We start from the raw sequence: 26921 nt of genomic DNA on the forward strand, positions 1-26921 counted from the left end.
CAGCAGACACTACAAAGAACTGCACAAAACTGAATACCTTCAAAATTAAGGGGACTGGGGAATGTTAAAAGGAAGTATGGGTCAAAATGCTCCAGGAATGTTAGCAGAGCAGCCCTTCACCCAATTTGCATTTCAGTAGAAGCAAAACCCATTTAAAAAAAAAAAACCCACAAACAATAACGAATAGGAACACTGTCAGGTTGAGTCATTTAACATAAGCCCCGTGCACAGCCAAATATCTCCACCTGCATTGCGATCACTTTCAAATTTAAAACAAAATTCTATGTTCAGCTTTAATAACTTTGCTTTCCACTTTTTTTTTTTTTTTTTTTTTGCTCAGCTTAAGCATTGAACATAAATTTGTCAATTCACTCCTGTTCCTAGCCCATTTTATTTTCTGGTCCTCACCCTCCACGCCACTGCTATTGTGCTTGGGTCGCAAATCCTGCAAGGGGAAGGTGGGCGAGGAGGGATGGACACCTACTTAAAATCAAGAGGAAATCAAACTTTGAAGCTTAAAATAAAATCCCAAGCACATTAACCATGAAATTTCAGGCCTTTGCTCACTTTTAATGCTCCTTTAAACCATGACCAATCACTAGGTGAAGGATAGGGCCCTTAACAATTAATGTCCTAATTGCCAGCATTTGTAAAGATTTCCCTGGACAATGCTGAGAAGCAGCCAGGGATCTGGTGGCTGCTGAGGATTCCATTAGTCCCATTTTGGCTGGAGGCTTGGTGAAGGAGCTGCACCATAGCATGCAGGGAACAGGTGACACTTCCTGCACTGTAGGGCAGCCAGGAACATCACTCCTGCTGATGGGTTAGGCTCGTGTGGGGCAGCACCGGCTGCTCAGCCCAACAGGAAGAACAAGGCCAGGTGGATGCAGTTGCCTCCTTCACCATCTGCCCCAACAGTGGCATCCCCTGCCCCTTTGAGGAAATGACATAAAACTGTTTAAGATACCTCTTCTCCCTGGCTCCCTCTGCTATCCAGTAAAAACAGCTAGCACCCCTCTGCTGGAAGGAGAAAGGCTGCAGAGAACGAGCAGCTTGGGATAAGAGCCAGGACACCAGCTCCTCAGGATGAATGTTCGAAACTCAGGACTGCTCCAGCCAAACAACACTCGTTAGTCATGAAAAAGGAGTTCTGCATCAGTTGTCCTGAAAGCTTCACTGGGCAAAACCCCAGCATCTCCCCTCCCAGACGGGCAGGTCCTTAAAAGGACAGAATTCCTTCCCGGAGCTTATTGAGGTATCAAAAATGGCCCACTGATGGATAAAGCCAAAAACGTTAAAACACACACAAAAAACCCCCACCATGGTTTTCTAGCTTTCAAAGACAGTCAATGATACTTTCAGAAAGGAGAGAGATACAGCCCACAAACTGGAATTAAAAACAAAGCTAAAAACAGCACTTGACAGATGTGACAATCCGGTGTCAAAAGATCTAAGGAGTGCCCACAGAACGTGTGGGTGGCAGGAAGGGGGCTGGCTTCTGATCTTCAGAATGAGCCCGCCATCTGGAGTAGAGCAGCACATTCCACAAGAGAAGCGAGAAGGTTTCTTCATTGCACAGGCGGCAGCAGCAGCGATTGCTTTGTCTTCATCAGAACTGTAAGCCACATCGTTTTAACATGACGCACGAGTAAAAGAAGAAGAGTCCATAAAATTTCCCCTATGAATATAAAATGTAAAACTATACAAAAATAGATAAAATTGACCTCTCTCATATGTATAAAAAAATCCCAAATGCAATACAGAATTACTTGGTAGTCTGACCTGAATGTCAGTGGTTTAGACTGCAAGTGCAATAGCCACAGTTAACCATACGTGGGGGGCCAGACATTTTGTGCAAGTGCCATATTTACTAAAGTCCTATGGTTTTTATGCCTTGGCAGGACCATTAGCTCCCCCTGACAACTGATTACTGACTCAGACACCACTTTCATTAAACACTTCAGCTAAAGTTTTCTAATTTGGATGCTTAATGTTAGTCCATATTCCATCAGATAAAGCAAAGATGGTTTTATCCTGTAACATGAACAGCATTAACTGAGAGTCAGACCATCCGTAGGTGCCTAACAAGAGAAACCAGGTTGGAGTATTTTGGCCCTAGGCCTTAATTGCAATTTTATCTTGTAAATGTCAAGCAAAGCGCAAGAGCCAACCGCCACACTTCCCCAGAGCCACCACAACCAAGAAAAGTTGTTCATGGTGTCACGAGTCCCGCACACGCCTATCAAAAGCAGCAGAGGATATGTCATTTATTAGGCCAATCCATTAGGGGGGTTGTTTTGTTTTGTTTTTTTAAATGAAACACAGAGACTATGGCTACACTAGAGAGCTTACACTGGCGTGGCTGTAAGCTCTTTAGTATAGTCGCTCCAACCCCTGAGAGTGGCAGGAGTTATATCGACAGCAGACGCTCTCCCACCGACATAGCACTTCTATGCATGCTTAGTAATCAACTAACAAACCAGGAAATTAGAAGTTAATGATGACTCTCCATTCTTAATCTGCCCCATTGTGCCAAGATCCATTTTTTCGGGACATGAGGGGGGGGCAGAAGGGAGAAAAATAAGGTTCGTAATAGAACACCAGTTGTTTCAACCATGAGTTAGAAAGGCTTCCCTCAAAATAATGGGGAAGGAGAAAGACTTGCCAAACTTGCCCATGGCATATGCTCTGGAGCTGAATGAAGTTAGTGACACATGAACTGAGGAGTTGTAGGGGGTTCCCCAAGATCTCTGTCTAAGGAAGAGAGCTTGCAGTTCCACAGTCAATTTAATTCCTTTCCCAACCACAAAGCTTAAAAGGTTATTACAGAAATAAGGTGGAACTTGAAGTGTGCTTCTGAAATTTCTGGTTTTATTAATGAGCATTTAAGACATTACTTTGTCACTTCAAACCAGCAGCTTTTTTAAATTAAAAAGTTGAGTCCAATTTTTTAAAAGGATTATTTCTACCAGAAGTTTTATCAACATGGAAGACCTACTCCTATTTATCCCTTGAGAGTCTGGAGTTTTAGGAGCATTGCAGATTAAACCTCATTGTGTTTTCTCCCCTTTCCAGTTGTATTTTAAAAGCTTAATTAAAATATTGAATATTCATATTTCTTAATGGGGCAAAATACTCCAATAACCCAGCAAATTAGCACTAAGATACTTTAGAAATATATAATTTTATCAATTTCATTTATTTTTTCTGTTTGAGTCCAAATCAAAGTAAAAATTTATGCAAAAATGGAATAAAAACCTTTGGTATAAAGTCAGATTATCAAGTCCTAGCTGTATTGCCTTCACATTAGTGTATAGAAACAGTTTACAATACATCTTCCCATTACGTACCTACAACCAAAATGCTTGTTATTCGAGACATGCATTTGTAAGTGAACATTCTTTTTAGCACTGAGTCACATTTATGCTTCACCAAAACTTTGGCAAAGGCTGCACCATTTAAAAACACAAAACAAAAAACCACACCCACAAGATGTCTTTGGTGACATACAAAAACAAAACAAGTTTAGTGTAAGAGACTTGCTCAGACCAAGACAAAAAGTGACTGTTGTGAATACTTGTCTGTGGAGTATTGTCTTGGGTCAGGTTTGCAATATTTTATTTCTGAATGGCAGTAGGTAAAAATAGATCTGAGTTACAAAGTTGGGACCTGGACTCACCCAGCATATGGCAGGGTGTTTGGATCTGGTATTCCCTAGTGGAGATTCTGATTATTAATGCACCTACGCCTTGATGTAGGACAATACTTAAACATATACTTATGCCCCACTGAAGTCAAAGGGACTTAAGCTTCTTGTACTTAAATGCTACATTGAATAAGGATTTATATCTGAATCAGGAAAAGAGGCTCTGCTAGTGAATTTGAAACCAAGGGGGGTCCCTTTGCCTGCTATCTCTTAGGCTTGTCACAGGATAAAGTCAGATTGTGATGCACCAAGGGTATAAATTCAGTGCAATAATGAATAAACTCTCAATTACTGATGACGGCTTTCACTGTAACTAAGAGCAGGATCCATGCAATTCTACACCCCTCAATGGGGTTGCATGATTGCAAGGCATTAGAATGTAGCACAACGTGCCCTACATGGTAACATTCAACAGTATTACCAAAACAGTAATACTGACGAATGGAGAGTTAATTCATGTACAACACAGAAATGAGTGTTCTTGGTCTTCAGTTTGTTTTTTTGAAAGTGAACTGCCAACCAAAAAGCCTGGTTTTGCCCTTCGCTGCTCCTATGTGGATGTATAAAAGGCAGCATCTTAAATTCTCTTTTCATCTCAAGTATCAGAGCCTCACTTCCCTTTCTTTGCTGGAGGAATCAGCATTTCATGCCTTGGCTACATTGTAAATATAGTGACAGTGGGTAAAACTGGTTACAATTCAGAGGTTCACTAACCCAGTTAGGAACATGACTCTAAATTTGTATTATAGATGGGACTTCAGCATGCGTATGCAAAATCATTAAGCTCCAGTCTACACTACAAACTGGAAACATGTTTGTAATTGGATTATGGGACAAGAGCGCTGTAGCCTGGGTATCTGATGTGACTGGAATTTATGCAGATTTCAGAATCAGTATCAGCTGAGGAGAATATGTGAGAGAGAAAGTTACTTGTGTGTCATCACTATTCAGATCTTCCACGGATTTTGCCAAGAGGAAGCAGAAAGAGGAGGACCTGATGTTTCTAGGTTAAAATTTGCAATTTTATTTTTAAACCATTGAGAAAGTCTCTCTGTATCATAGAAAAAGCAGGAAAGAGCAATTTTTGTAGTGTGCTGTAGTTCACTTGGAACCAGATTAAGTCCCAGTATATAAACCTTGATTTAGGCCAAGAGGGGAGAGACTTAGCAAGTCACAGTTAGGAGGAAGAGAGATCTATATAGGAGACTGAAATCATGTATTCAAGACTGACAAGGACAAAGGAGTTTCCTTGAGTGAAGACATGAGCTTTGCACCAATAGCCTGAAACAGGTGCTTTGGAGAGCTTTGTCAATGCAAACAACCATGACTCAAGAGCAAAATGCATCTCCACAGCTTGCTACTTCCTCCATCTTCCCTGTAAGGTGTGGAGGCAAAGCAGTGGCACTATGTCGAGCTTTGTTGTTTCCTCCAGGTGGAAGAGAGAAATTGTGAAGCCTAATTTAGGCTGTGTTACATCCTGTATTCCAATTAACAGAATATTTTCCTCATATGAATTTATGCAAATAAAATAAAAATCCAACCACAGAACTTCCTTTTGAAGAAAAGTAGCAATATCTGCAACTTAACAGCTACCAGCATGATCCAGTTTAGCTTATTCAAAAGATATTAATCATGTCCCATATCCTAAGGAGATGGGGCAAAGCATATAGGAAAAAGTATTTCACTTGAACATTATACATCCTGAAGTTTGATCACTCCAAAGAAATAAGGGAATTGTTGACTTTTTAATTCTTAAAAAGGGACACCATCAACATGAATGTGTTATTTTGTGGAATGGGGTGGGGGTTATTTAACTAAAGTGAATTTAAAATAGAGTTAGTTGGAAAACTCTATCCCTGCTGCAACAAACGATGGAAAACATCTTTTTGACCAAAATGAAAATTTATAGGCAAGTTCTCATTTTGGTTTGAAATTTTTTTTGTTCCTTAGATTATTTTTGCTCTGGTGGAGAGAAAACACAACATACACCATATTTTCTCTCGCTTGTCCTATCTGAAGATCAGGTAGTGAGAGAAATTGAAGAAAATATGCCAAAATTTGTCAAAAAGAAGCTTCACAGGCAGTTAATAGTAAAAAAAAGCTTTCATTTCTTTTGAATACTGCTCTAATTATTATGTAGTTTCAGGTACTCTACCGGTCTCAAGTCCCCTGCCAATTTGTAGTTTTACATCCACTTTTTCCTATTTTTCCCCCCCCCATGTCACTATGTGAAAGGGGGGAAATGACCACACACTCAAAACAATAAATCTGAGTGTGTATCAAGTGTTGCCAAATGCACAAAGAAAACACACTGGGAAGATATTATTTATCATCCCTTTTCTGCTATGGTTACAGGCATTTCTTGTTAAAAACATTCAGACAGAGTTATGATTTTTGGCCGTTGATGGTGTTCCTTTAAATAGATCTGCAGAAAACCAGCCTGAACTAGGAGTCTATTTCCAACAGTAACCGTGCTATGTATTGATACTCGCTCTGCACTGTTTATTAAGTGGTGGTTCACACTGAACAAACCAAATAGTGCCTCAAGCTTTAGTCTATGAAACTAGGAGGTGGCCTACACAAAACCACAACAGAGCACCCACAGCAGTGCAAAATGCCAGCAGCTACATACTGCACCCGACTGCAACTGCAAGAGAAAAAGAAGAGTTCAACTTTGTTGGCCCAATTCTAAATTAAAACCACTCATTGAAGTGTACCTTCTTCCTCCGACCTACCCCCCACCCTTCCCTAAAAGTTAACCCTTGGCTACCCTCCCTCACCCCTCCAGTATTAGCTATTTGGCTACTGTTACATTCACTGTAGTGCTTTGACAGCTAACAGGCAGTGTGTTCCCATGTGCGGGTCCCCCTTTCAGCAGGTCTGCACTGGAACTTCCATAACACTCAGCAAAGCAGACTGAGGGTTTTAAGGTCTCAATGCCATCATTAAACTGGGGCGTTCCTTGTGTAACACCAACAGGTTTGCACTTTGCTGATTTGTCAGGGGACTGAGTGAAAGCAGAGTTCTGAGGTAAGTCAGTCCCTTTTTCTCCCAAAGGTAGCACACGAGCCAGCTTTTTGGCCATGTTTTCTCTAGGATACCTGTAGGAGCTAAACACCTCTTGGGACTGTCTTGTGTCGGTCTGCAAAGGTAAACTGGATGGCCTGACCATGTGTCTAGGCGTCTGAAGCATTAGATTACTAGCCTCTGTATCCTGGGGCCTCCTGTCCAGAGTCTCCCTGGCACTGTTCCATGCAAGGGACATGTAAGGGGAATCCACTTCTGACTGCTCAGATGTGCCCCAGTTGCCTCTGACAACAGCAGCCCTTGCAGTTGGAGCACAGCCCCACTGTTTCACTCCTCTGGAGGAAAGCTCATCTTTGTACTCCACATGCTGCAATCCTGGCCAGGAAAGGACACCATCAATGTCTCTTCCTTCCGAAGGAGACAGTTGAATGCTCTCCTTGCTTCTGCTCAGCCTGGGGACAGAGTCCTTTTTGCCGCTGTCCCATTTAGACCAGAGCTGACAAGGCTTAAGGCCATTCTTGAAAATAGACAGATCTGCAAGCTCCAACTCCAAGCTCTCCGTGTCAAGTGATCTGCTCCTTCTGTTGATGGAGAGTGGTGCTGGCACAGAAGGGCTCAAGCCATGCAGGCGCAAATGACGGGGAAGGCTGCCAACACCCCAGTTACAACTTTGGAAAGAGTCTTGGGGATACCCCGGGAACATTCGTTCATCACATTCGGCAAAGGACTCCTTTTGCACGTAGCTGTCGTCAAAGGCCTCAAAGGATGCGGCAACGTCCTCGTCAGCGTTGATCTCCAAATGCTGCTCACATTCTCCCTCACCTTCCTGCTCCACATCCACTATGTCAAAAGTGACCATGGTTGGAAGGACTGAAAGGTTCTGAGTGAAGGAAGAACCGGAGTCTGAGCTACCAAGGCTTTCAGAGAGGCTGGAGAAGAGAGTGCCGCTGCTAGTGAACTCAACCAGCGCCTGAGAGAAGTTAACCGCATGCTCGGGTTCACATTCACTTTCTGTCTGAGGTTCCCTGGGGCAGTTTTCCACTCTGCTGTCGTGTTCATTTTGCAAACAGCTATCGTGGTCATGTGTTCTGTAGCTGGGGTAGGTCATGGTCACAGTTTTGGCTGGAACTAAGCCACTGTGGTTGTGTCCCCTAAACACTGCATGATCCAAATCAGAATCAAACACAGAGTTGTTTTTCATGAGTTGAATAAGGTAACTTCCTTGGGCTTTTTGACCATAATATTTTTCTGGACACAGTGTCCCGGGAAAGTCCCTCCACTCAGGATTTTCCAGTCTGGACACTGAAATCCCAGCATCTATGCTTCTGTTCGAAACTTGAGAAGCAACTTGCTCACTACCAAGGCAACTCTGATTCTTGCCAATTAATTTGGCTGTTCTAGTTTTACATTCAATGTATTGCTTGTCCCTGGGACATTTCTCTTTGCTGGGGACATCCAGCCGTTTTGCCACTGGTTCCCTCTGAAGCTCCCAATACAGCAACTGTTTCTGAATGGCAGCCAGTCTCTCCTCCTCAGTCTCCATCACGCCGCTGTTCTGCCCCATCATCTGAATAAGGTTCTTCTCAGCAGGGACAGCAAAGTCTAAGAAATGGCTGAAGACCTCTGGATGAGAGGCTTTGCTCTCAAATATGGATTCATCCCCGAGAGAGGGGCTCATCAGGGTGTCGTCGGGCTCATAAAACTCATAAAGTGCATCGCCGCTGTAACTGTCTCTTGGGAGACGGTCATTCTTGATCTCCCCAAGCCCATCCCCAGCTTCATCCTCTGGCCCCGGGGTGGTTGAGTCATAATAACCCTCATCGCTATTGGGCACAGATTCTTGCTGGTCGCTGGGCGGCGTTAAGAGCTCTACATCATCCATCACACCTCCAACATAGAGATGGGCTGCCTCCTCCCGCAAGCCACAAGTCTCCAGCTTGCTATGCGCTCCCTGCAGTGTGGGACAGTTCACAGCCTGAGGCAGCTTGGCTTCGTAGCTGCTGTCCGCCTCAGTGGTGCCTTCCCACAGTTGCTGGAGGTACTCCTCTATCTGGTCCGGCATGGCCATCTCCTCCCCTCCTCCCTGGTAAGTGACAAGGCATGAGCTCCTCTTGGCAGCATCTCTACTGCGCTCCACGGAGACCGTGCTCTCAGCAATGCTGTCGATATCTGGCTCAGCAATGATGTCTCCACACCCAGTGAGGGAATCAAAACTTTTAAGGGAAGTAACGTCTTCAAAGATCAAGCTGAGCTGGTCTCCGGAGTGTACTGAAGGGGGGTCGTTGTCTGTGTAGTCAGGATGGTGTGCATCAGGGAAGCCACCGCAGCAGGAATTTGCACAGCCAATAGTCTCTGCATCCAATTTCACATCTAGAATATCATCTTTGCCTACAGGCACCATTACTGGGTCTCCTTCCAAGCTACTTTTAACCGTCATGAGTGCATCAGTGCTTCCTCTGAGGCTGGTTGTTGTGCTGGGCCTGCAGTTACCATCCAAGCTCCCTGAGCATGCTGTGGGCAGAGGGGTGCCTCTTGGACTCTCCTCCTCAGAGGCTCGTTGGGTTTCAGCCCCTGCCCCTCGAGTTTTCTTAGCTTGCTCTCCATCCCCGCAATCAGCAGCCCACTCTGCTTTCTCAGACTCAGCGGCTTTGTTCTTTCTGTGGCGCCGGATGCTGTTGAAAAGCCCCTTCAGGCCTTTCTTGGGTCTAGGGAAGGACAACGATTTGTCTCCGTTGGGCTTTTTCTCAAAGCCCTCGGGACTCCCCAGCGGAGAGCACTCCTGCCTGCCAAACTCCAATTTGACACTGGTGTCCGTTGCCAAGTGAGCGCTCTGCGAACTTGGCAGTTGGCGAGGATGTGAGCCCATCCCTCCCTTCACGGGGCTCTCCAACCGCTCCCCCCCTTTCCCATCCTCACACGCAATGTCACTGATCCCATCATGTGTCTTACTTTTACTGAGACCCTTTTTGGAGGCTCCCTTCCCTTGGCCTTTATTTTTTCCTCCAAAGAAGCTCGGCAGGGTGCATATGCTCCTCTTTCCCCCAAAGAGTTTGAAGGCAGTTTTCTTCAGTTTGCCGGGGGGCACCTGTTCCGCAGCCACAACAGAAGCATCACTCCATTCAGGCACCCGGGGGCCTGCCCCACTCTCCTCTTGCTGCTGGTCTCCTCCCTCAACTTGCTGGCAGATGACAGATGGAGATCTGGTTCCAACTGCTTCCTCTGTACAACACGTTTCCATGGCAGCTGATACAGCCAGGTATTTAGCTGGAAATAAAGACCTTGGTAGCAGAGTCTTCTTCAGAGTGAGTGGCCCAAAGCATCATGATTGAGCTAAAGGGAAGAGAGAAGAGAGATATGTGAGAAACCATCAATGCTTGGCTTGGAATCACCTGAATGGGTGAAACAAGGCAAAGAGTTCAGGGCACATTCGTAACCGCAGCTGGAATACTAGCCAGCAAGTCCTCTAACTAGCTGTAGAGGTTAGTTCTTTTTTATCCTCTTTCCTCCCAATAATGACTGGGGTCTGAACTTAATGCGACTGAAAGTGGCCAGACTGCTAGTTTGTTAAGCTTCCATTTTATCCCCAGGGCAGGAGCACCACTTCCTCAAAATGGACAATTCCCATATGGAGAGAGAGGTTTGCTTTCTCTGGCTCACTGTGGTGGTGTGTGAGCCCATGTGAAGTGGACACATGTCCACGGAGTACTATAAGACCCACCAGACTCACTGCATTGACTTTAACCCCCGTGATCTCAGGACCTTTCTGTTTTGAAACGTCAGATGCAATTTTCCAAAATATTCCCTAACATTTTGCACTTAAACAAAACCAATTCAAAGAGCAAGCATTAAAATAAGTATTTTCCCAAATAAAGAAAGTGATTTTTATTTTTTACTATATTTCTCATCTTTAAACATCTTTCATGAAAGACAGAATTGCATTAAAAACCAGTTCAATACAAACCTCTCTGATCAGATTATCACAGAAATGCCAGAAATGGATGCTTTAATCTGAAATATTATTTCTTTTTGGCAGAAAGACAGGGATGGAGGGGCGGGGGAAAGAGAGAGAGAGTAAATCCTGTGAAAATGTTAATGCACTGCTGGGCTTTTATACCTACAGTTTAGATTTTTCTGGCCTGAGGCCAGTAAAGCGTTTCCCCCACACCCTTTCATAAAGTTTAAATAAAGATCCTGTATGACACAAACACCCAGATCATGGGGCTCCCAACTCCTGTGACTTGAGGGCAAATCCTGGCAAGAAAGGTTTTTTTCTTGAATCTCTGGGGGAACCAGTAGTCAGTGGAGGAGGAAGAAAGAAGCATTTTTATTGGCTTGTTATTAATAAAAGCCTTGACGTTCACCCTGCTCACTAAAATTAATGGCTAAGAAGCAGATGGGACAGGTTGTAATTATATTAAAGTGATGGTTACTAGAACATTACAGAACGGAGTGACATGCAGGTAGCTATTTGTCAACGGAATTCATCCTCCCCTCCTCCCTACAGACTATCGCACTGCAGTGACAGCATGTATGGTAGCTACACATGCACACAGACAATGAAACCAAAGCAGGGCTCTTTGCACAGACACATGTACTGTACAGCTCGTGAGTTCTAGTACGGTATTAGAGCTGGAGAGTGCAAATTAGGAGCTATTTCTAGCTCTGCTGTTGATTTGCTCCATGACCTCAGGCAAGTTAACCACTCCATTCCTCAGTTTCACCCTTTTGGGGGGAGGGGGAGGTGGAGGGACACAATATTTACCTGCTTTATTAACTGGCTAACTTTACTGGTGTGTATAATGGCTTTAGAAGTCCCTGCTGTCATGCTGTCTGGATGGGGGGGGCCCCTGAGGTGCATTCAGGAGCTCCGATTACTTCTTTCTACACCAGTCTCGCGTTGGGGGTGTCATGCGGGCTGGCTTGAGTGGGGGGGCATTTGGTATATTGTGTGACATCAGTATGGCAGAATCATAATAATCCATGTGAGATATGCCATGTCAGGTACTGTTAGGAAGGTTATAATATGCTAAGTAAGATAATAATACTTATGTTCATGTGTAATATGTGAAATGGAAGTTATAGATGTATTTGAGATATCCGTGTTTCAAATTGTGCTGCCTGGGCAACACCCCAGATAGGATGGCCGCAGAACAATGGCCTACATAATGGCCCATTAAGGCATTCCCAGGTGCAAGGGGCCTAGAGGGAGAAGCCAGCATCACCAATGAGTCACCAGAACCTGCTTACGTGACTCTGGACTCCACTGCAGGCAGTATACCTGAGGAAGTACCAGGACTGTCCCATGTGACTCTGGACTCCATTTTAGCTCCTGTAAGTTTCACAGGCCACATGGCCAAAAAACAGAGGGTATATAAGATCAAGCCAGAAAAACCATTTCGTCTTTGTTCCTGTTCAGCGGCGGACTCACACCTACCTCTGGATCTATTCATCTTGCAACTGAACCGAAGGACTTAGACCCATCTAGGTACTGGATGTGTACCAGAGGGAACTTTACAAGCCTGCAAATCCACATTTCTTCCAGAAACCTGATGTAAATGGACTTTTAATAATTTGTATATCTGTGATTTACTTTAACCCTTTAACATTTCTCTCATGGTTTCTTTCTTTCTTTCTTTTTACAATAAACCTTTAGTTTAGATACTAAAGGATTGGCTGGCAGCGTGGTATTTTAGGTAAGATCCCAATTTATATTGTTCTGGTGCTGTGGCTGACCCCTTGGGGTCAGAGGGAACCTTTTTGGCAAAGAGCAGAGAGTTTAAATAACTGGCCTCTTTGCTGGACTTAGTGCTGATATGGGAGCCTGGAGCTGAAATGCAATAAAGGGGGCTGTATGTGTTTGTGTACTGGCTTCTGTGGGGATTCAGAAGTGCAGTTTGTGGCTGGTTGGGAAGCCTGGCCTCAGTGTCACCCACCAGTGCTGGGAGAACCTGCTCTCCTTTTGCAGCCTGCCCTGACCTTGGCATTATCAGTTGGCTACTCTGGGCACGGACGTATCACACCTGCTATAGAAGCATTCACTTGTGACATACACAGTACAGCCACCTCAAGTTCAATTGTAGGAGTTCACTTGTTGCTTGGCAAACGTACTTAAATTACTGGGAAATTTGATTAAACAATCTTATTGGGATGCACAATATTACGCTTTGGCTATCACTCCCGTTTAACTGTAACCGGGCAGGATAACGTGCATCTATCAAAAGCAGGAAGAAGAGAGGCGCAAAGCTTAGAGAGAAAGCCTCACTTTCCAAAGGTAGCACTTTGTCAGAACATGCAGCTTCCCTTCCCCGACGCGCACGCTCCCAAATCCCCATCACACTGAGATGGTTGCTTTGCAATTAGCTCAGCAGTTCTAACTCCAGCAGGAGACAGACACTATAGGGAAATTTTGTTCCTAGCCAAGGCAACCATGGAACAGGGGCAGTCTTCAAGCAGTGCTCTCTTTGGGAGCCTGGGGGAGAAATACATACAAAACCAAAATCAATGCCCAGTTTGGAGACTCTGCTCTAAAGATGGCACATGACCAAGGCAACAGGGCTATGCCTCTCACTGTATAGCTTCTGTAAGAAAGGGCCCTGCTCAGTTTCTGCTCTCCTTAAACAGTTAGAGACGGGTCAACACTGGATCTCAAATCCCAACCCATTTGATTTTCAGTTAGTGAAGTCACCTTTATAGTTCTGATGCCAGGTCAGTTCCAAAGTGTAAAGAGATCTGCTGCATTTTCCACTTCAGGCTGGGATGCAGTTGAAATCTCATGAAAGCAATTTACAAGGTTACACACCACCTAAACTCAATCTAGACACCAAGTCAACCTTATACAGGTTGTAAACCTAATTTGGATCTGGATGCTTGAACGCCTTGGCAGCCCACCGTTACTAAAAGAGCGTCCACCTAAACCAGTTTTGATAGTGATTTTATCAGAAGTCTCACGATAGTTAGGCCTGATCTATACAACAAAGTTAGGTTGACATAAACTGCCTTGCATCGACCTAGCAAGTGTCTTCACTTAAATTGGGCCGCTGCCAACATAAGCACCTTTCTACGCTGGCTTACTAACACCATCTCTCCCCGGGCAAGATAGAGTTACAGTTGATATAATTAGGTCAATGCTGTGTCAGTGTAGACACTGCATTGCTTATGTCAACTGTTACCGGCCTTCAGGAGTCATCCCACAAAGCCCCACACTGACAATATAATCGAAACAAGCGCTCCTGGGGAGGACATGCACCGCCGACACATAGAACCAAGTGCGTGCATGTGAACACAGACACACACACACAAGCGTGATGGCTGTAGACTGACATAAGCTAGGGCAACATAGTTTTGTAATGTCAACATGGCTTTAGTGTTTTTCTTAAAGCCCCGGGCCCTGGAACCTGCCATTATGTGAGAATCTCAGCTTTCACTTAAAATATAAATAACTAAAGAGAGTTCCTAGACCTCATGGTTGTGGAAAAAATCTAGAAACATGACCCAAGTGGATCCTAAAGGCTCAAAAGACAAATAAAAGGCACCCCATTTTTCTAAATCTTAATATTAAGCCAACCCCATGCTTACTTGTGGCCCTGTCTTATGACTTTTAATCATTCGGGCCTAAAAAGATATTTGCAACTTGAGTTTACTTAATTCAAGTGATCTAAAACAAAGTAAAATGCTCCTAGTGAAGACAAAGTAGTTTGTAGTTTTCACACAAACTAGCAGGTCAAGGTAAATCCCAGGCTCTCTGATAGCAGGCTGAGTTCAAGATTAGTTCCATCTTCACTAGGACTTTTCTCCATGTAAATTAATTTGAGTAGACTAACTTGACTTAAGAACATGTCCTCCCCACCCCACTACAAAAGATGTGCCACTGGGGTCAGGAATACCATTAGCATAAAGTTCTGGTGCTGCAGCAGGGAGATGCAAAGCCACAAGCCGGGACCTGGGATACACAAGCTGGAGCACAAGGACCCGCAGCTGTGAGCCAGGGCTGGAGTGGAGAAAGGGGCAGAGAGGGGCGGGAAGGAAGTGTCCCCCAGCCACGGGGGGGGGGGGGGGGCGCGGCGGCACTCTGGCCTCAGACAGAGACAAACACGGACATGATCTCCATAAAACATTCTTAAAACTACAATACCCACCTGGAGAGGTGAAGAAACAAATTGACAGAGCCAGATGGGTACCCAGAAGTGACCTACTAGAGGACAGACGCAACAAAGAAAAACAACAGAACACCACTGGCCATCACCTACAGCCCCACCTAACATCTCTCCAACACATCATTAAGGATCTACAACCTATCCTAGCAGATGATCTCTCACTCGCTCAAGCCATGGGAGGCAGATCTATCCTTGCTTACAGACAGCCCCCCAACCTGAAGCAAATACTCACCAGCAACCATACATCATACAACAAGAACACTAACCCAGGAACCTATCCCTGCAACACACCCCGTTGCCAACTCTGCCCGCACATCGACTCTAGTGACTCCATCACAGGTCCTAACCACATCAGCCACACCAGAAGGGGCTCATTCACCTGCACATCTACTAATGTAATATATGCCATCATGTGCCAGCAAAACCCCACTGCCATGTACACTGGCCAAACCGGACTGTCACTACGCAAAAGAATAAATGGACACAAATCAGACATAAAAAATGGTAACATCCATAAACCAGTAGGAGAGCACTTCAATCTCCCAGGACACTCTGCAGCTGACTTGAAAGTTGCCATACTACCACAAAAAAACTTCAAAAACAGACTTCACAAGAAACTGCAGAGCTGGAACTCATGCAAACTTGACACAATCAGACTGGGTCTGAATAGGGACTTGGAATGGTTATCTCATTACAAGAAGTAATTGTCACTGTTCACTCATTTTCACCTTCTAATCAACAGTTGTGAATAGGCCTCATCTACTCTAATTGAATTGATTTTGTTAGCACTTGCCCTCCCCATTGTTGTTTCTTACCCTTATTTTACACACACACACACACACACACACACACACACACACCCCCCTCCTATCTGTGATTTCCATTTCATGCATCTGAGGAAGTGTGTTGCAGCCCATGAAAGCTTATGCTCGCAGAAATCTGTTAGTCTTTAAGGTGCTACAGGACTCTCCTTGTTTTTTCCAGAGTGATAGCAACTTTCCTTCTTTGTCTATATAGATATTGGGGGTGGGGGAGGGGAAGGGAGGAGGGAATGTGTTCACCTTGTGTGCAGCCTGGCCTTGATTTTAGCTGGAAGACAGATTTTTCTGCTCATGTGGGTAAGAAAAGAAATAGATTATACAGATGTTCACTACAGCAGAGAACCTTGCTACCCAGTGGATCTTTCTATAGAGTTACACACCTTCATCTAAGGGCTGGTCTACACTTCAAACTTACAGCGGCACAGCTGTATTGGTACAGTTGTGCCGCTAAAAGAGCACTTGTGTAGCCACGTTATGTCGATGGGAGAGAGCTCTCCCGCCAACATAATAAAACCACCTAAATGAGCTATGGTAGCTATGTGGGCAGGAGAGCGCCTGTCCACACAAGCACTTATGCCGGCAAAACTTATGTCACCCAGGGGGGATGTTTTCTTCACACCCATGAGCAACAAAAGAGTTTTGCCGGAATAAGTGCTAGTGTAGACAAGGCCTAAGTATAGTGGCAAAATGCAAATGACTTTTGCCCAAATCATTCACAGAGGATCATGCTTGACCCTTAAAGTTTTTTGACAAAAAAGTTTAAAGAAAATCCACCGCTGACTTTGTTAGCCATGGTGTTTCAAAGATAACAAAAGCTCCCCCATTCTGCATCCTGCAGATTTGGGAAAATGTCACCTCTGGATTTAGGGAAATTTTATTCTCTTAAGAGCCATGTGTCAATCACCTTGCCACGTCCCTCACCTTCATATGGACTGACACCTCTTTATAGCAAACGGGCTGTTAAAGCTTTTCATTGTGTTGAATCAGAGATTGATTAGCTTTCCTGTATGTGACTGAACACAATGGCTGCACATGCTATTTACTCCAGACTGCCGCAGTTTGTTCGACTGAGTGTTATTTCTCTGCAAGCAAGTTACACTAGAGGCTAAATGCAGAGGCATTTTATGCAGTAGATAATATATAGAGCTTTTTGTTGTCAGGGCCTGATCCTACATTCCCATTGTACCTGTGGCTCACACTGAAACCATTTGGAGTTTAGGATAAGAAAGGATTCACAATCAGACCACAACCAATTAATTCACACAGCTGCCAGCAAGGAAAGTACCATCACTCCCACATTACAAAGGGGATGTTATGAATTAAGGGGCTTGCCCAAAGCCACAGGGGAATTTGGTAGCAAAATCAAGAATTGAACACAGGAGATCCTGGCTCCCAGTTCTGTACTCTCAAAAAACCATCTACTTTTAGTGCTCAGGCAGCTCTGTTCATTTAAAACCAAGAGTCTACATAATTAGGGATTAAAAAAAAAAAAAAAAGAACACGCCCACTGACGTAACTCCTACTTTGCCATTATTTTGTAAATAATAGTTTCCACCTGGCTTTAAGACTTTACACAGTCTAGGAACTACCTAGGATTCATGTTAAATATTTAAAACAGAACCCAACTCTTTCAGGCACTTACTGTGCTGGGCATCTTAGGATATTCAGTACACAAGGCAACATTTGGGCTGTACTTGAATGCAAATAAGAAATTCCTACTTTTTCTATTCCCTGGGTGGGAAGGAGGAGTTGAGCATATCATGGTGGGAACACCAAAGAAGTAAAACCCACAACATTAGGCGTTTAGCAGCAAAGAATTCATGCAAAACTTCCAAGAGAGATTGCAAGCAATCTGTTATCAAAGGCACTGTTTCACTCAAGAAATCCTACAGCAGTAGTTTCTCTTTGCAAGCAGCTCAAAGGTAAGTACATCAACAGTTGAGAAAATATTTATAGCTATGAATAGGAACCAGCTATGTCTGGAATGCAGCAAATATAACAGCCCCAGATAGCCCGGTGGTAATTTTACTAAGGCCTTGTCTACACACCACTTTAACTATACACAAGGATACGATTCTGTCACGGATTCCATGACTTTCTGGGACCTCTTCTGGGGCAGGACTGGAGCAGCTGTCATCCCCCAGGGCCACCAGAGCAGCAGCTGCTGGAACAGCTGCCCGGCAGCCTGCCCCCAGGGCCACCAGTACAGTGGTCAGGGGTCGGGTCAGAGCCTCTGGGGCTGAAGCAGCAGCAAAGTCAGCCCCCGCAACAGGAGCAGCAGCAGAGCTGGGGCAGCTGCAAGCCCAGGCAGCACTCTGTTTACCCCCCCAGGGTATTTTTAGTAAGAGTCAGGGACAGTGTGCAGCTTCTGTGAATTTTTGGTTATTGCCCCGCGACCTGTCCCTAACTTTTACTAAAAAATACCTGTGACTGAATCTTAACCTTCATTATACAGTATAGTTAAAGAGGTACTATCCTGTATATTAAGAGGTACAACTCCCCTACTGTACAGACAAAAACTATACCAGAATAAGCAGAGTTATACCAATATTACTGCATCCAAACTAGGTGTTTACTTGTATAACTGTTAGTTTAAAAGAAAAAAAATCCACACACACTCCAATAGCCTCTTAACCAAAATCGTTAAACTATGTTTAGACCAGGCCTTATGCTGCTAACAAATATTCTCCCCAGAACCTATATGTAAGAAATATAATTGTGCAGCCACAAACTGATACAACTGTTGCTCCGGTTTTCATTTAAAAAAAAAAAAAAGTTTCTAGGCCAGATACAATCTGATGCAGTGACATCTGCCTGAGCCAGCAAATAGCATGCACTGGTAGTGGAGAGCCAGGAACTGTCCCCATTTGGAAAGTTACTCCGAAGCCTAATGTGGATACTCTGAAATGTCACCACTGTAAACTATTTCACTGCCGAGCATTTTAGCAGAAACATCTGTGTTCCTGTATCGCTCTGGGTGCAGTGCCAGATACTTGAATGGGATTTAGGCCTGGTCTATGTTAGAGAGCTTTGGTTGACAAAACGCTGCTGGTGTACACACTGCCATCACCCCTCCGCCGGCAAAACTGCCCTGTTTTTTCAACCAAATAAAACCACCTCAACAAGAGGCTTTTGTCAGCTTAGTTAGGGCGACGCAGTGTCAATGTAAGAGGACACAGGGTCTACCTCAGCGGTGGGGCTGTCATTCTTGTCAATATCACCGCTCCAGCAACTCAAGGAGGGCAGTGTGGACGTCAGCCACTGCTGGTGGCTGTGAGTTGACTTATGTTAGGCTGACATTTTTTTTTTAAGTGTAGACAAGGCCTTAGTGGGACTGCAACTAGCAGTCCAGAATTTGAGGCGGGGGGGAGGTGGTGAAAATGAGGAATTAAAACCTTTACCCAAGTTTTGTTTTAAATGACCTTCAACTCACTTTAAGGGGAAAAAGATAGAGGAGATGCATCCCCTTCTGAGAGCTAAAAGCCTCATTTCCCCCATCCCAACTTCTGCAAAGCCTGTTATGCACTTTCAGTACAAATGCCTGCAGCCCATTTGAAACACTGGGAGCAAAACAAACCACTATACTGGACTAACTGTGAGTTCCTGGGATGTGACAAGCAGAAATGGTGGAGGGGGGAGGCAAAGCTGGGAGGGGGAAGGCAATGCTGTGTACTTCTGGAGCTCATGCAAAATAATTGAAGCTAGTGTACTGCACAGGACACAGAGGGGGTGTCTGTGAGATTCAGTTAAGTGTTCTACATCAGCTGTTCTCAACTGGAAGTCCAAGACCTGTGCCGTTTCAGGGGGGCCCAGGTACACCCTGTGGGGCTGAAGCCCCAGGTCCATGGGCGGAGTTAGGGGCACAGAAACAATTCCCCCCTCCCTCCCGAAACTAGAGCGGAGTCACCTGAGCAGGCAGACCTGGCTCCGGGGCCCAAAGAGGCCTGAGAGCAGTGACTGCAGGAGGGCCCTGGCACACAACCCATAGATAACCCCCCTGCCTGCACACGGCCCAGGCTACTCCCTCCGTGCACCCGGGGACACCCCCCTGCCCACACACAGCCCCGATCTACCATCTCCCCGCACCCTGAGCTACTCCCTGCCCACACACTGTCCCTAGCTATCCCTGCTTGCACCCTCAACCGTTTTCAAACTTTTGAGCTGAGGCCCTTCCTTTGAGTTGTAAGTTTTGGTTGTACTCCTCCTCCCACACCGACGATAGGCTGAGTGGCCTGCTGAGGTGAGTCAGGGGATGGAGGTGGCACTCCCTCCCCAGGCCCCGCTGGGCCCTGACCTCCTCAAAATAGAAGTCAAACTACGCCTATGCCTGAGGGCCATCCTCCCACTCCACCCACCCAGGGCTGGAGCCCCGTGTTGTCCCATCTTCCCCCGCCAGGCCCTGGAGTTTTTATAGCATGGGGACAGGCCTCAGAAAGAAAAACATTGAGAACCCCTGCTCTAAATAACCTGTTGCAGAGACAAAAAAAGCCACCCCTCCTCAAATAAAAGTCACAGGTACAAATTCCATTTTACACACTATTTTGCTGACACTGCTTGCAAAGAAACAGCGTTTTGTAGATTACAGCACTTATTTATTCATGACATTAGTACTTTGCCTTAGGAAAAAAAAAACCTTATAGTTGCTGATACCAATAGATGCTAAAATATGCTGCCACGGTCCCAAAATAAGCGGTCTCATGAATTACCTTTGTTAAGAAAAGCTATGAAAGCATCACACAATGAAAAAGTGTGTTGTTAGAAGGCTGTACTAATAGTGGCCTTCCATAACATAATATTCACCCGGAAAGCTTAAAAAGTTCCAACACTGAGACCCAGTCTAAACAGAAGTTTTATACCAGTATAATTATTCTTAATACAACATCTAGTGTGGACAGAACTACACTTGCCTAAATGTGCCTTATGCTAGTACAGTTTATTCAGATTTCCTTACAGGAATAAGTTGTACCAGTATAACAATGTCCCCATTAGGGGAGTTGTACAGCTTTAATCTTTCGTGGTATAGTTACAGCAGTACTACTTGTGTTTAGACAGACCTTGTTTGCCAGACAATTAAGCCCACTTCTTGGACAGACATTTTGTCATTATAAAACCAAGCATTCTGCTTTATAAAAATGGGATATAAACAAACAGACATCTCAAAGATATCCCCAAAACATCTTGTGAAAAACTTGGACTGTCCCCGTTAAAACTGAGATACACGGTCACTTTAAGAAGGCAGTATAAAGAAGGTCCACTAAACCTATCTAGACTGTTTTCCATACATCACAAAGAAGGTTAAAAATAAATCTGCATTGGAAGAGGAAGAATGGCCTGGATGGCTTAAGCAGTGAGATACAGAACCTTTCAGTCTAGCTCATTGATTCAGCCCAGATTGGTGTGATGGAAAGTAGCTAGATTACAGCCTAGTCTCAGAGCAGTGACCGATGGTGAATGTCCTGAATTGCTGAGTTTCTGTCCAACTCCCAGGGACCAGGTGTCCATATCAAAAGCCACCATCATTATTTGCACCTTTGTCTGGCCCCTAGTCTAGCAGGAAGGCCAGAGACTGAATCAACATGGACACTGAACTCCACTCAGGCCCCCCTGGGAGGCAGCCCCACAAGTGAGAGGCAAGTTGATGGGTGTGGTTGTAGTGCAGCTTTCTTCCCATTGTGTCTAATGTGTAAACAGAGGAAGTCAAACAACACAGCTGTCAATCCAGCAACTTTCCAAGCTCTACATTTGTTTTTGTCACCAATCTCTGTCTCCCATAAGAATCTCTCCCTCCCCTTCAAAAAAAACAAAAACAAAAAAAAACTCAACTATTTCACATTTCTCAGTGTTTTAGCATCAGGAAGATGGAATTGGAGCAAACTGGACAGCGATATGTAGAGGAATAATGCACTTGGGAAGCGGGTCTGATCTGGCCATCAACTATATTCCTCCACAGGCTCTGAGCTACTCTGAAAGAGAAAAATTCAGGCGATGGAAGGGGTGGCATCTTGACTGAGAGTTAAAACCTGGTGTGGAAGGAAAAGCAAGCTGAGAACTGACCTGGGAAAGTCTCATGCAAAGGAACATCAACATTGACCAACTTCATCTCCTTTCAGAGGCGACCAAAAAAAAAAAAAAAAGGCACTGCAAATTGCAATTTCTCTCTGCTTAATGGATGCCGATCCTGCTTTCTCCCAAAACTGATTTTATCTATCTACCATGACACCCGTCACCTACCTGAAGGTGAAAGAACAACATCCATTCACCAATGGAACAAAATAGTGGAAGGATAAAAGAAATATCTGAAGGAAACAGCACCTTTGTCTGCCAAACCACAAGAATAAGTCAAAATGCCCCTCACACATGCTCTGCTCATTATGATCACAACTACAAGAGTTGAGAGTGTAAGCAAATTACTACAGAAGTTTCACTTGTAAAAATTTTTTTTTTTAAAAAGGCAGGGTGTAAAAATAACAGCTCCGCCTGGAGAACTCCCAGCACCTCCACTAGTCTGCTACAGAATTAGAAAGCAGATTCCTCCTACGTACGCATTCCTCTGCCTCTCCCTACTTGAAATCTTGTATGCACAGCTTTGTTTTTGTTCTTTGCTGTTAAGATCCACTCAAATAGGTCAGGAGACCAAATCTGACAATTTTATCTCATTCCCTTCACATCTGGCAAGTGTTTTCCTCACTTGCACAAGGAGAGAAATCAGAAAATAACTAACAGTAATAAAAGCAAAACAAAATAAGTTTCAAACCAAAACCATAGCTCCAACACCCAGCACTCTGGGGACAACTGGATCCAAAATGTACTACTTGGACCCCCTTAATAATAAACAGAAATCCAAACACCAATGACTTAAATATCTCAATGCTCACTCAGGCTAAAATGGTGAGACAGGCTTTAAGAATGTGATTAAGTCCATAACTTATAAGGTACAAAACCAGGATAAACAAGGGAAGCTGGACGCAAGATTCAGTTAATATACAGTACTTGGTTTGCTATGCAATTTGTTTAAAAGTTCTATATTCCTATTGTTGTGGACAGCGGGTTTTTGCTGGATGGAATACTATCTGGGTCTGAATTCAGTGTTAGTTGGTACTTCAGACTGGCATATGACAGGTATGGTGAGGGAGGTGTCCCAGAGAAGTTTGATTGCACGTTTGACTGCACAAACAAACAAAAAATTTTTTCTTACCCCTAGGCTTTCCGCACAGCCTTCTGCCTCATCTTCCACCTTGGCAATAAAAAGGGAGCAAAGAGACATTTGGCTTAGGACAAGCAGAGCCATTCATAGTAAAAATCTCTTCAGTGCAAAAGTTTAAAGCATTGCACAAGCAGCCTTCCATTTACAATGGATTCTGTGAATGGCTGGTCAGATGATGACCAGCAAAGATGTACAGTATCTATTGACTCAATTCAACAGAAAGGAATAATTGCCCCAGTAAAGCTCAAAAACTTAAAACTACAGCCTCAAAAACTGTCTCCTTTTCAGTAAAAAAGTGTGTCAGAACAGCATATTTGATTCTCAGAGCCTTGACAAAGTCTAAAAGAGCTTCCCATTCCATTCCCAGAATTCCCCTACACCCAATACCCAGCACTCAGGAATTCTGTGGGCCAAATTTAACCTTGTCAAAGGCAGGCACTGAAGTCAATGAAACATGTTGACACACACACCAGAGTGGAGTTTGACCCATAGAGTTTGTATATAAAATCTAGGTTACACAACGTATAACAGATAATGAAGGACAACATACAATTCCAAATTTTGCTCTTGATCTGAGAGAGTTGGTAAAATATTTAGACATTTGTTGGTTCTTTACAAAGCGTTGTTTAGGAAGAACTTTTCAAATATTAAAAACCACAAAAATATTGGTGCCAGAAAGGCTGCATTCTTATTAACTAGAAATGATAGTTATGGATTAACAAATTTGTAAGAAGGGTCAGAAGTACAGAACCATGAACATCAGTGGAGAGATACCATCTTCCAAAGTGCCATACAACAAAGTTGCATGGCTACTTTTAAATATATTACAGCTAACTCACTCCCATGATGCAGGATACCTTAGGACCCAATTCTACAGAAGAAAACTTAAGTAGAACATATAAAAAGTAGTTGCTTTTAAAAATGTACATTTTTTTCAAACAAATTTCAAATTCACCATCCTGATCTAAACGTTTCTTCAAATCAACAAAACCATTTGCAATGTTTCCAAATCAGGGTATAAAAATAAAAAAGAATTGCTTGCCTCCTTAAAATAGTCTATTAACGTTGTTTAAATTTGGAAAAAAGCCTTACAGTGTAAGTAAGATGCTGAAATTGTCTTTAGAAAATTTGTTCAAAGTTAGGAACAAAAGAAACATACAGGAGGGCATAAAGAAAGTGTTTAAATATTGTCTAGGGCAGTGGTTCTCAATCCATGGCGCAGTTCTGGCCCAATCAGCACACAGTATATATATATTGTGTGGATGTGGCCCACCAAAGACGGAGAGAGATGCATATATCGCCTACAATGGTAAATAGGTTGAGAACCTCTGGTCTAGGGGATCAGAGTAAGGCTGGAAGAAGACTGTCATAAAATAGCTGAAATCAAGTATTTTAGTGAATGTTTACATGGAACAAGTCTAGAGAGGAAGGATGGATAACTTGGTTCATTCTGGAAGACCTGGGTTCTAGTCTCAGCCTAACAGAACCACCATTCAACCTTGAGGAACTCACTTACTCTCTCTGTATCTCAGTTTCCCTAGCTGTATAACAATACTAAAGAGAGCCAGACCTCAACTCAGAGGGATATTACAAGACTAAATTCATTAATATCTGTGAGATGCTCAGATGTGGTGTGTCAGAAAAACCTGTAATTAGGAGTATAATGGGATACTGTTTAACACCCCCCCAACCCTGTTTAAACCCCAAATTAGGGATTTTAAAAACAAAGATGTTTCAAGTTATTTAAAAAAATTCAAATACATTTTTGTGTGACTTTCATGCAAACATCTCCCTATGTGGTTTGCCAAACTTTGCTGCGTTGTGCTAGTGCACGAGACTGAGACAGGTCTCTAAATGGTCCAAGCTAAACAAAATACAAACAAACAGCATTAGCCATGAAGGAATTAATTTGCTTTAAGAGAGTTTGTTTTAATTAATGCCACAGGTAAAGAATGTTAATGTATTGTTTTTAGTAAGCAAGCCTCACCAAACTAGCTTCTACTGACACACACATAATGACAAACTGAAAGAGAATCTTGTTACCACTTTAAATAAGTGGTAGGTAGGTGTCTACAGAAACAGGCAGACATCAGTGATTTAGGTTTCTCCGTAGCTGAAGACACAACGTTTCTGTGTTCCACCCTGACATATCAGCAGCTTAAAGAATGCTCAGGGGTCAGCTGGTTGGATGGAGCCTTGGGCCTGGGAAGGAGCACTGGAGGGGAGCAGGCAGAGGGAACTAGAACTCTCATCAGCGCTGTTTCTATGTCAGCAGAAACCCTTGATAAATGCAAAGTTTACATAACAGAGACCAATAAGCCATCGCTGGCATCAACAGGGAGTTCTCGGTATTTTGATGGCACCATGCAGAGATACCCACTCAGCCCGAGCCATCTGGGGACAGGCAGAGACCACCCACTCGTCTCACTTATTCTCTGTTCATTTCTCTCTGGGAAAGAGGGGATTAAGCGTGAAAACAAACCCAGCGGCCACAAGCCCCCATCGCTCCCCAGCAGTGTCTTTGCGGCTGGGGTGGAGGCAACACCGGCTGCTCCAGCAAATCACCATCAACAACAAAGCTCCGGGCCTGCAAAGGGCTGGCGGGCGGGAGGGGGAACGGAGCGAGCCCCTCCCTCGCTAGAGCTGCATCTGCAGCCTTGCAAAGTGGGGCTGCTGCAGAAGCAAGCTCCCCACGCCCCCCAAATTAGCCCCAGCCGCACGCCGCGCGCCGGGCGCCGGGCCTGCCCCAGCCCAGCCGAGCCGAGCCGGGCGCTCACACAAAAGAGAGCCCGCAGATCGCTCCCTCGCCCACACCTGAGCGCCGGGGCGGGGGGCGCTCGGCTTGGCCCGAGGCCACCGCGGTGCATTGCCTCGGGAGCGGCCGGCCGGCTTGCCAGCACGCTGCATGCACGGCACGGCACTGCACGGCACGGCCGGAGAGCATCCACCCCGCTCTCCCTCCAGCCAGCCAGGCGGCATGACTGCAGGAAGCAGGAAGGTGGAGCAGCCCGGTCTCCTCCTGCTGGGGCTGCGCTCCGCACTTACCCAGCGCCCGGCTCCTTAGCCTCTCCCCCAGGCAGCGCCGCTGCTGCAGCCGCAGGAAGTTCCCCAGCCGGTGCATTGTCCTCCGCTCTCTTCCCCCAGCCCCTCGTCCCTACCCCAGCCGCGCTGAGCCGCCAGCCAGGGCCTCTCTCTCTCGCCTTCCCCTTAGTCCCGCTACACACATTACAACCGGGGGGGAGGCAGGGCCGCCGTGCAAGTGACAGGCTGGCGAGCCAGTTACACGCGGCTAAGGAGGGGCCGGCCCAGCCGGGTCAGCGCTTCCTCCACGCTGCCGCTTTGAAGTCTTTCCCAAGCAAAGAGGGCGGCGGCGGGGAGGCTCCCGCCAGCACCAGGGCGCGCTAGCCGCCGAGGGAGACTGGAGAGATCTGTGTTCTCCACCCCGAAGTTCAGTGGGAGGGCGGGGAGCAGGGATCTCTTGGAGAAGGGAGGGCAGCGAATAGGGCCGTCAACCGAGTCCAAACAATGAATGGTGACATTAAAATAAATAGGGGCGATTCATCCCCGTTGCATTCGCCTTGTTAAGCAATAACAGAATCGCATTGATTGAAATCTTTTTGGATGTTTTCTAATGCAGGGATTTCAATGGCAGCACAGAATAGGAAGTGTACAGTGCTCACTGTACCGGGTTGTTACAAATAGTTGCACTGTAAAAAGACAGAACGAAAGAAATAGTATTTGTCAGTTCACCCCGTACAAGCACAGTGGTGCAATCTCTTTATTGTGGAAGTGCAATGGAGACCTAGAATTTTCTTTTTTACATATCTGAACTCAAAAGTAAAACGATTTAAAACTTAGAGCCCTCAAGTCCACTCAGTCCTACTTGTTCACTATCACTAAGCCAATCACTAAGACAAAAAAGTTTGTTTACATTTACAGGAGATAATGCTGCCCATTTCTTATTTACAATGTCACCTGAAAGTGAGAAAAGGTGTTCACATGGCACTGTT

General features: G+C 44.8%; 1 protein-coding gene across 3 annotated transcripts; it reads right to left on the minus strand.

Annotated features, from left to right (window-relative positions):
* Positions 1-388: 388 nt before the first annotated feature.
* On the minus strand, positions 389-26198 carry AMER1 (APC membrane recruitment protein 1). 3 transcript variants are annotated; one of them, XM_067548293.1, is made up of 3 exons: positions 25957-26198; positions 6808-10063; positions 389-6353 (listed from the first exon to the last, which is right to left on the minus strand). In XM_067548293.1, exons 2-3 carry the CDS (start codon positions 9969-9971, stop codon positions 6257-6259), a joined length of 3261 nt encoding a protein of 1086 aa, XP_067404394.1. In that variant the 5' UTR covers positions 9972-10063; positions 25957-26198; the 3' UTR covers positions 389-6256. The 3 variants fall into 3 exon arrangements, with proteins under 3 accessions (XP_067404394.1, XP_067404392.1, XP_067404393.1); XM_067548291.1 differs by having other exon boundaries at positions 389-10063; XM_067548292.1 differs by having other exon boundaries at positions 389-10063; positions 25726-26198.
* Between the last annotated feature and the right edge of the window lie 723 nt (positions 26199-26921).

The sequence above is a fragment of the Emydura macquarii genome, unplaced genomic scaffold (genome assembly GCF_026122565.2).
Source record: "Emydura macquarii macquarii isolate MOO-44397 ecotype Brisbane River unplaced genomic scaffold, CSIRO-AGI_Emac_v2 contig_1253, whole genome shotgun sequence".
Lineage (NCBI taxonomy): Eukaryota > Metazoa > Chordata > Testudines > Chelidae > Emydura > Emydura macquarii.